At 44.7% G+C, this 11,148-nt stretch overlaps 1 protein-coding gene across 3 annotated transcripts in view; it reads right to left on the reverse strand.

Moving 5' to 3' along the window:
- PCTP (phosphatidylcholine transfer protein) overlaps positions 1-11,148 on the reverse strand; it is an 83,171-nt gene that overhangs the window by 20,239 nt on the left and 51,784 nt on the right. The window contains exon 1 of one of the 3 annotated variants that reach the window (XM_074970974.1): positions 2,817-3,105. The exons of 1 other annotated variant lie outside the window; for it this stretch is intronic. In XM_074970974.1, coding sequence (XP_074827075.1) covers positions 2,817-2,963 — 147 coding nt within the window. In that variant the 5' untranslated portion in view covers positions 2,964-3,105. Of the gene's footprint in view, positions 1-2,758; positions 3,106-11,148 lie in introns of those variants that run through there. One more of the 3 variants, XM_074970976.1, reaches the window with a different exon arrangement.

The following is an 11,148-nucleotide window of genomic DNA, read 5'->3' on the forward strand; positions in this document are numbered from 1 at the left end:
GGCTTTCAACCCAATCCTGAAGTGGAGATTGCAAGAGTGCGGATGATGGCTCTTTACAGAGAAAATTAATGCTGGTCCTCAGCAGGTCAGCCCAGACAATTTAGGAAGAAGGCCTGCTGGAACCTCAAACTGACCCAGCCTGATATGACCACCAGGCTGCCACTCTTAGACTAGTGGGTTTTTTAAAGCCCAATTTAATAACAAAATATACCAAGTTTCATAGCCATAGGAGCCAGGAAAGGGGAGAAATGGGGAAGAGGCCTTCACTGCCAGCAGTGTTCAGGGAATCATGCTACAAAGCAGCTCACTGAGAAAGTATAAACATTATACATGGGTAGATAGTCAGTAATCAGTCTCCGTGTTACCATTGTGAAAGTAACCATATTTCTAGTCCTTCCATTTCAATTCATCTTATCCACTCCTAGCAAGCTATTTGGATCTAACCAAATCTGGACTGTTTTAAATCTGATGATGAGTAAGTGTAACTGCTAATGGAAATATATTTCCTAATTCAGTTTAGCTAAGTCTACCTTTCATAGTTCAAGAAAATTTGTTTTGAGAATTAGTCCACATTTGATCTAGCTGGAAAGTGACATACAATTTGATTAATTCTGCATTTTCAATAGCTCTTAGGGTATGCTGAATGATATAAGTTACAATTAAGAGGCCACTGAAGCTAGAAAATCATATGTAAAAGCTATCTCTAATTCAGGTAAAGATACCATAGATTATTAAAATGAATTTAACTTTTAAAGTGTCATTTACTTTTGATTATTTATGCCATTTGCTTTTTTTATTTTATTGAGCTCTGAAAGAGAAAACAGGCTAGTCGGCTTCATTTTGGTCAGTTTCAAGCCAAGTTCTCTTTCCCATTCTTGTGCACTACCAAAATATTGCAATATTCAGATTGCAGAGACAGCAGGAAACAAAACTGCTTCCACAGACTTTTTAAAAAAAAGTTGATGAACAATTTTATGACAATACTAGATTCTGTAAAGCTTCACCCTACATGGTATCATATCATTTAATTCCAATGCAACAATAGCACTGACCTGTTAAGTATGCGATAAGAAGAGTAACTAAAACTACAAAAATGAAGACATTTTGGAACCATATTTATACCTAAATGTTTGAATAAGTCAGGAAAATGGATTAGTTACCAAGTAACAATAAAGCATCAGCTGCCACTGATAGAAAATATCTATATTCAACTGCAAGCTAATTTTAAAGATAGATTCTAGCCTTGAATATTTAAAACATTTAAAACCATTGAACTGTATCAAAACCAACTCAGGCAGTTTTGGACATCTCAGCCATAATCTTCCCTCAAAACCAAGAAGTGAAGATTTTAATGCTGATAGGGGATTTATTACAATATTTTCTGAAGCTCTGCTTGATTTGGGGCCAGGATCTTGATGATGTGGCCAGCAGTGAACTACATCATCAGCTAAAAAGAGAAGGAGATGGAGACAGGACATGTACCTGGAAAGTTATTGAAGATTCTAAGATTAGGAACAGATGGTATTTGAAGGTGGAGTAATAAGTTCCCTAGCCTTCCTCCTTAAGGGATCCACTGTCATTCTCCCCTGAGATAGATTTTTATTGGAGGGAGGAAGAAGGGGGAGACGGGTATTTTCCACTGAAATCAGTAAACTACTTCCTTCAGACTAAAAGGCTTTCTCTCACCAAGCAGAGCCCTCCATCAGGAGTTTCCAAATTACCAAGTGTGACTAAACCTTAAACTCTCAGTAATCTGCAGGCCCTGCCGCAGCTTTTAGAGAAACAGGCAGTGTTTGCAGCTGCAACAGCTTTCCCCATCAGCAGTTAATGGCATTAGCCTGAAAGCTGCTTTCTGTGACTCAGGAGACACTGAGCTAGGGGTGTTAGAGCTCAAACAGATGACAGAGAGGTGCCTGGTGCAGGGGAGCAGTTCTGCTTGTCTATCTAATCAGCAGAACATGTCCCCACTTTTTAATATCTAGCTAAATACACAAGCCTCTTCCACTCAAGAACATGGATACTCTTCTAAGGAGAGCAACCCCACATAAAAGTTTCTAGGTGGTAAACTGTCTCCAGCTAGCAATCAGTCCTACTTCCATTCAGTTATACTGATGACAATCATTTCTGCCTCCCATCGATATATAGGGGGGCTGTTTCTCCCTAGATGTAGGGGATACCCAGTATTCAGCTGCTGTAGCTATAGATATGCACCCATAGATAAAGGATGAGCACTTCCCCCCTCCTCCCCTGAATATGGGGGAGCCATCACCTGATATATAGATGCCTTCTCCATTTATATAGGGAATGCCCCTATCCAGCATAGATACGGGAACTGGGTATAGCCTATGTATTGTGAATGTTCCCCATATAAAGGAAATGCCCAAGTTTTATTATATATAAATAAAATGCTCCCCTCCCCCAAATAATGGAGTCCTTCCCCCTTTCCCTCATGTAATGAGAATGCCCACTACACAGGACATTCCACCTTGCCCCACATATATAGGCAACTAACCACCTGTACAGAGCATGCCCAGTTCCCCAGGCACAGTGCGAATACTCTCCTTTATGGACTTTTGCCCTTTGCTCCCCGTACACAGGGAGCACTTCCCCACTGATATCACGTATGCCCCCCTTCCTCCAGGATACAAGGGGTGCCCCCACCTCCCCAGGTCTCCAGTGAATGCCCCCAAAAGAGGGGCCCTGCCTCTGCCCCTCCCCCCGAGGATACCACACGGAATAATGCCCCGCCCCCGCGTACATAAGGGACCCCTCAATCCTACAGGGGCCGCCGGCCAGGTGACCCCTCTCCAGGGTACCTCGTCGTAGAGCCGGTAGATACTGATGCCCATAGTCTCCACCAGGAGCTGCCAGGCTCCCCCTGGGGCCAGCGCCGGCGCTGGCTGGCTCAGCTCCCGGCAGGCGGCCTGGAACTGCTCCTCGGAGAAGCCCGGCTGCGCCTCCATCCCCCGGCTCTGCGGGGCCGGGCCCGGCGCGCCATGTGATATCCCCGGCCGGGCCACAGGCGGCCAATCGCGGGCACCCGGCGCTCGGCTCGTTCCGGGAGGGGGAAGTGCCGAGCCCCGGCCTGCGGCGGGGTGGGGAGGGATTCCCCCCTTGTGCAGCGGGGCCTTTTCCCGCCGTGCGTGAGACTCGCCGCCTGCCCTGTGCCTCTAGGCCGGCAGAGAGGGGGCATTCCCTGCCCTTGTAAGGGATATAGGGGAACAACCCCTCCTTCCGGGCACTTCCTCCAACATACATATGGGACATTCCCTGCCCATGTGTAGAGGGACCACTTCCCTCAACATATATAGGGAGGCACTCACTCACATATATATAGGGGATATTATCTCTTCCCCCATCCAATGTATTGTGGGGCATGCTCTTCCTCCCTGCCATATAGGTCCTGCCCCCTCCCCAGTTTGTGTATAGGGTCACGCCCTCCCCACCCCACGTATAATACTGCCACCCCACATATATGGGCGCAGTCTCCCTCATGGGCCATTTGTATGGGAACTGTCTCTCTCCACATGTATAGCAGGGACACTGTAGCATTGCTTTGTCTGTTAAACACCTATTGCATTCTGTCTTTGGTGCAATTTCTAGGAATAAGTGTAAATGGTGTCAAGGCAGAGCTAAGGTGTAGAAATCCAAGGGGTATAAGTAGAACCCTACCAAATTCACAGGCCATTTTGGTCAATTGCACGGTCACAGGATTTAAAAAATAGTAAATTTCATGATTTCCGCTATTTAAATCTGAAATTTCACAGTGTTGTAATTACAAGCATTTTGACCCAAAAAGGAGTTTTGGGGGGTTGCTAAGTTATTGTGGGGGGGGTTGCGGTACTGCTCCCCTTAATTCTGCACTGCTGCTGTCAGCGGCGCTGCCTTCAGAGCTGGGCAACTGGAGAGCAGGGGCTGCTGGCCAGGAGCCCAGCTCTGAAGGCAGAGCCGCCACAAGCAGAAGTAAGGGTGGCATGGATTGGTATTTCCACACAGACGTCTATGCTGCTGCTGGTAGGGTGCTGCCTTCAGAGCTGGGCACCTGGCCAACAGCCACAGCTCTCCGGCCACCCAGCTCTGAAGGCAGCGCAGAAGTAAGGGTTGCAATACTGTGGCCCCCCTAAAATAACCTTGTGACCCCCTGCAACTCCCTTTTGGTTCAGGACCCCCAATTTGAGAAATGCTGCTCTCCCCTGTGAAATCCATACAGTATACAATAAAACACACAAAAGACCAGATTTCCCAGTGGGAGACCAGATTTCACGGTCCATGACGCGTTTTTCTTGGCCGTGAATTTGGTGCGGCCCTAGGTAAAAGTTTATGTAGCTTACATACCGAGTGGGGCAGAGGGGGCTGTATGTGACACCAGCACAGAGTCTCCTCTGAATTTGACCCCCAGTTTGTAAAGTGCTTTGGGGTCTCTCGGGATGAAAACCAGTATAAATACAATTGATGTGTTGCTATGGCAGCCTCACACAGACAGCCACAGCAGCCAGTAGAGCAAAGTGGGGCAGTGCATGTAGAATAGTCTCCGTAGACCGTACTGCTATATGAAATATTGTTCTGTTCACACAGCTCCGCCTAGATTCCCCTGCTTGCACACAGTGTCCCTTGGTTAAGAAAGATTCAAGCATCCCTGAGCTACTAGTGGTGGGCAAAGAATCAGTCTCACAACACCATTATCATCACCATCCCATGGATGGGTAACTAAACGCAAGCTTAGCAAATGTTATTTCTCTCTAGTTTCCCTGCCTGATTGCTGGCTTCTTTGACAGAGTCCAGTGATGTCAGATATCCCTCCCAGTTCTAGCTAATTGCTCCATAATCAGGCTGTGAGGCTTTCTGTCTGCCATTGTGTTGGACATCTCGGCTGGGTGCGATCCCTGAGCAATAAGTTTGTAAGAGCTCTAGAGAGAGCCTTGTGGCTGATGGCAGACTGGTATCTTATGTCCCTCCTCCAACATGTGATTTTGACACTAGGTGTGGACCTGTACCTTCTTTCTCAAATGAGATTACTAATGTTGGTATGCCATACAGATTCAATTGCATCCATGCATGGATCAGCTGCTTGCATATCCTTAGGGAAACAGACTAAACAGACTAAAGTTTCTATATTTTACTGGTTTGTATTCTTTGTGAAATGCCATGTAGTTTTTATGCTCTGTGGGTCATCAGTCGCTTCACTTGGCGAGCCATAGCTTGGCAATAATGTTTGGAAGTTAATATGTCTTTGTTGCTAAACTCTAAAATCCTCAGCTGATATAAATCTGCACAGCTCATCTGACATCAGTGTAACTACACTGATTGACATCAGCTGAGGATCTGACCCATTGAGTGGACTATGATGTGGTGATGTTCATGTGATAAGGAATTATTGGTTCTTTCACAATATGCTTGGTTAAATTCTATAAATACTGCACTGCTTTTATGATCAATAAATATAAATACCTCCCCCCGCAAAAAAAATCAATGGGTGAAAATCACCCCTGTGCAGAGGGCCATCACAACATGACTTATACATCACTTTTAAGTTCCACTTACACTCTCAGAACAGGGCTTAGGTGAGACTGAAGTGGTGCATGATGGCCTTGTGCTGGGCCTCTGTACAGAGGAGAATTTCACCTAATATTAAAAAGAAGAAAAAATTTGCACGTGTAAGTCAGAGGATGAAGGTTTTTAACATGTAGCAAGAACAAAAGTCTCTAAATGACCTTGATGGATTACATGATCTCCTATCTTAAAAAGCCTTGGCAGTGTAAATAATTAATATGGGGACTGCTTAATGTTGCCTGCTACTTTACAGTAAAGCTCAGATCCATGAAGATAGTTAGACTCCTAACGTCCATTGAAATCAATGGACGTTTGGAGGCTAAATACCTTTGTAGATCTGGGCTTGTGTGTTCTTCATTATATTGTCTGGATAACACTGAAGTGGCTGTTGTACACTGCCACCTCTCCAGCACCCTCAGACAAAAAAGGATGTCTGTCTTACAAGGTTATTCCAGCATGCAAAACTTTTAAATAAACTTTCAGTTTTCATCTGTGGCCATGTGGGGTGGTGATTACGGGTGCAAGGACTTCTGAGAGGAGCTGATATACTCTACTGGGTCAAGTTCCGTTCACTTCTATAAAATTATTTATTATTTGTATTGCACCAGTGCCTAGGAGCCCCAGTCATGGATCAGGCCCTACCGTGCTAGGTGCTGTTCAGAGAGGAGTTTATTTTCTTAATGTTACAACAAGAAACAAATCCATCTGCAAAGAACTAACTAATTAAAAACAGTGGGTCACTATTATGTGAGTTGTGGATGGGGTTTCAATAGTGCCTAACTGATTTAGGAACACAGATCCCATTGACTTGGGACTTATGCTCCTTTGATTTCAATGGTGAATCAGTACCCAACTAATGGGCCAGATCCTCAGCTGGTGTAAAATGTCACAACTCCATTGATTTCAGCTGAGCTATACTTGTTAAACAAGTTGAGAATCTGTCCCCATGTTAGGCAAAGGATACACCTTGTTTGCAGTGGTAAGTCCCACCAAATGAATTTGCTGCCCACAGTTTACCCTACTTTGGTAATTGCTCTTTCAATTAATGCAGTTAATTAATTGTTAAGACACTTTGATGAGCTCCTCAAAGGAAAGGTATTAAAATTAGTGAAAACTTTCATCATTATTTAAGTGCATGATTCCCTTGGGTAAAATAATTATTGATGGAAGTGTGTTCCCATATGTAGCAATTTAATCATTTATAATAATAAGCAAATGTTTGTAAAGATAAAATGGGGTTTGCTGTGCAGTGAAAAGCAGAGCCATTTCTAGATCCATAAGCAGGGTGATTGAGGACATTGCCATCCACTGAAACACATGAGATTCCCATGTCCAAGAGTTTGGGGGTGGTTGGGACTTTGGGGGTGTTTTTTCAGGACTTTTATAGAAAATAGCTTTGTGGACTCTTTTATGACTTCTTGCAAATTACCATAAAGACCAAAGTCCTGCAGAAAAGTCTGTAGTGCAACCTTCCCCACACTGACTACACCCTGCTCCCAAGGTTCCACTTCTAAGAGAGAATGGGTCATTTGGTCCCCACGGCCCATTCAGTCACTGGCTTCTCTGCTGGGATTGTCATCAAGAGAAGCGAGTAGTGCCAGATGTGATGCAGATGCCTATTGGATTGAGGCCATCTCCATTTCACATAGAGAGGTCACCTACATTTAGGCACCTGAGTGTGAATTTCACTTCTTTGCAGAGAGCCAGCAGAAAGCGTATGTACCATTTAAGCCCTCAAAATAGGTTTTAAGTGGAACTTAAGTGATGCATAAGACTACACAGGAGTGAATATCATCCTAAATCCATATGCAAGTATCTAGCTTCAATGGGGTTAAACACAGAGATAGAGAATCCTCCTGCACAGAGCTCAGTGCAGAATCAGGGCCTGCACGCTAGCTGTAACTGACTAGCTGCTGCCTCTAAGTACTAAGTATTTCTGTCTCTCCTGGAGGCTTTAGTTGGCTGAACTGTGTGTGTAGGGTTTCTCTCTTTCACTGTGGGTGCTAATCTGTGACGTGCTTTTTCAAAGACTCTAAAGAAAATAATGTCCACTTCCTGTGTGCTTCCCTTATTGGGTAAATAAACAGGAGCCTATTAGGCGCAAGCCGCTTGGTGGAGAGGAGGGTCACTTAAAAAGTTAGGGCAAGGAAAGAAAGGGTTAAAAGTATTCTCTCTTGTCCAAAGCCATCCAGCCAAAAGATAAACAAGCCGATTTAGATCTTGATTTGGTTTGGCAGATGCTTCTCTTTCCCGCTCCACATCCTATAACCATCAAAGACTTTGAAATGGATGGAGAAAGATTTCTAAACATTTCCTATAGCATGTGATCGGGTTCTGAACAAACATGTGTGAAGTCCTGTGTTCTGCTAAAATGATTCTTTCTGCTCTAAAAGGCTTTCCTTGTGTTGAGTATTTGACTGTTTACATAGAAAACACATATTAAGTACAGGAAAAGTCTCCTTTTGAACTACAAAAAGTGTGCCTGTTCGTTCTGACAGATCCTGTCTGGGGTTGTGTTCACCAGTGGAACTACAGGAGAAAGCCATAATGGGAACCAATGGGAGGAAGTTAAAGCCAGACATATTCAAATTAGAAATAAGGCACATATTTTTAACAGTGTGGGTTGACTAACCATTAGGACGAACTACCAGGGAAGCGCTGGATTCTACAAATCAAGACTAGATACCTTTAGCCAAACAGAAGTTACTGAGATCAACACAGGAGTAATCGGATGAAATTCTGTGGCTTGAGTTATACAAGAGGTCAGACTAAATGATATAATCATCCCTTCTGGCCTTAAATCTATGAATCTATGTATCAATAGCCCTTGCTGCTGCTCTCACACACCACCAAAATGCTGTTACTTAGCACACAGGGTTTCTACAGCAGAGCTTCTGCCAGCCTCTAGGAACATAGGAACAGCCAGAGTTTATCCATTTAGTCTCTGACAGTGGCCAGATGCTTCAGAGAAAAATGTAAAGCCTCTATTATGGGCAATTTTGTAATATAATGTCTGGCGGGGAAGTTTCTTCCTTAATCCAGGTAATTAGTGATTGGATTATGTCCTGAAGAAGCGTGAGTATAACATCGCTTGCACATTTTTGTTATTTAGTGTTAACTAGTGGGACCAATCTTATTATTCATATTGGACAGGGCAGCAGCCTGGGAGCTAAGGTACATGGGTTCTAGTCCCAGACTGTCACTGACCTGCTGTGTGACCTTGGGCAACGCACTTCACCTCCTTGTGCCTCTGTTCCCTTCCTACTTTTGGCTGTCTTGTACAGGGCCGGCTCCAGGCACCAGCGTTCCAAGCAGGTGCATGGGGCGGCAGTTCCTCCGGTCGGGGCGGCAATCCGGCGGCAGCTTCTTCCTTTTGCCATCCATGGTGGCAGTTTTTTTTCACTGCTTGAGGCGGCAAAAACTGTAGAGCCGGCCCTGGTCTTGTAAACTCTTCAGGGCGGGCACTGTCTCTTGCTATGTGGCTTTTTTGGTTTGTTTTTTTACAGCAATGGCACGGTGAGGCCCTAATCTCACCTGAAACCTCTAGGCTGTGCTGTAGTGCAATAAAATAATTTACAGCAGCATCAAAAATGCACTGAAATCATGTAATCTGCTTGTCTGTCATAATACTTGTGCTCAATTAACACCACCAACTGGAGAGCAGCAATGGAAGTGAAAGAGTCAGAACGTTCTGCAACCTACTTCTATCAGGTTTTGGATTTAGCTTCTGGTCGCCCTCATGCAGCCCTTGCTAATTAAAACTGTACACACAAGGAATGCAGCTCTTCCAATGCAAGTGTGTGTCATTATAAAAGTAGCTGGACATAAGAATGATCACGTGCAGTTACAGATGAAGGGTCATGTGCTTCCCAGCGCATCAAGAGGAGCAAGTGAAAGTCAAAAAAGGCAGAAATGAATGCCCCAGTCCTGCAAAGCCCTTGTGTATATTGAAGTCAATGGAATAACTCATCTAAGGGAGATGAAGAAAAGCCCTTAACATATTGCTGTCATCCCAGGGTGCATCCTTTTATAATTAGCAGCTCATCAATTTCACTGTTGGTGCGATGACATATAAAATAGGTGCAGATATTAATGAACAAGGCCAGATTCTCAGCTGGTGCAAACTGATGTAGCGGCTTTAACGTCAGTGGAGCTGTGCTGATTTGTCCCCCCGTGAGGATCCAGCCCATAGTATTAATGGACTTTATTAATCGCTACTTTTCCATCCCACAGCACTCACATTCCACAACAGCATAAGGACAACTTAAAACATATTTAAATACATTAAAATCACAGATCATTCTCCAAAAGTTCCAGAAAGCAAAATCAACTGGGGCAGAGGAGGGTGGAGACACACAAAAGGAAAAAAGCAGTAGAGGGTAGGGAAAAGGGAAGAAGAGGTAATTGAATATGGAACCCATCATGGTCATACTTTGCTAGACCAATGAATCACTTTCTGCTTTGCTGTGATGTAGAGCCTGGGAGGCTGTTAATATGCGGTCAGAATCTCAAAGGCAGCCACAAAGCATTGCAAGTGTGTCATTTAATAAGTGGAGCAACAGTGCTGCTCAATTTAGGGGTACCACCCTCTGCTTTTTTAAAAGCCCATGAGAGTTTACACTGGGAGGACTTCAAACACTCATGCATGATGTTTCCTCGCCTGTTGTTCCAGCAACAGTGGGCTGCACCTCCCCAAAGCAGCTGCGTGAGTGCAAAGGTAGGCCAGACAGGGGCTTGTCATTTCCCAGCCATTTCATTTCTAATCCCCTCTAGTTTCCTGTCAGCCGCTGCAGAGACAGCCTAGGCTGAAGTCATCTTCTGGAAAAGTGTGGAGAGGAGTTGTCCATGAACAATTCAGTCTGTTGTCAGTGTGGCTTTGCAGTACCCCTGGCTACCAGAATGGGAGCCGAACTCCTTCCTCCAGTGACCTGTTCATAGCTGCGACTAGGTTTTTCTGATTCAGCTGGTCTCCCCTTGTCTAATAATAATATAGGAATGCCTGCACCAGGTATTTACTTAATACCTTCCATCCAAGGATCAGTGAGGTTGGTAAGTATCTCACTGGTAGGGAAACTGAGGCACAAAAAGGTGAAGTAACTCACCCAAAGTTGTCTAGTGAATCTCTAGTAGAGCCAGGAATAGAAACCAGGAGTTCTGGCACCAACTCCTTTATATTAACCACAAAACCACCTTTCCTTTATATTTACCTACAGCAATTCCTCCTCTTTATCTCTGTCCCAGTCTCTCCTGTCACTTTTTATTCTCTGCCATTGTCTCGCTTTCTCTGCCTGACACCTGGTCTTTCTTTCCCCTACTTCACTGGTCCTCGCCCACTGCAGTTCTCTGCCAGCCCTGCATTTCTCTCTCTGCTCTGTCTCCTTCCCCAAATCTCTGCATCCTAGATCCTGTTTCCCCGTTCATCTCCATCTACTGTTGTTCCCTCTGCAGGTCTTAATTCTCTTTACCTCATAAGCGTATGGAACTCCCATCAGCCCTCCCTATGATGAGCAAAGGGGGTGATGAGAGAAAGTGTGTGGGGCAAACAGTGTCTACTGTCTTCTTCTCCCCCACCTCTAACTCACTGTGATAGTAAGCTGG

This window comes from Natator depressus, chromosome 14 (assembly GCF_965152275.1).
Source record: "Natator depressus isolate rNatDep1 chromosome 14, rNatDep2.hap1, whole genome shotgun sequence".
NCBI classification, from domain to species: Eukaryota; Metazoa; Chordata; order Testudines; family Cheloniidae; genus Natator; species Natator depressus.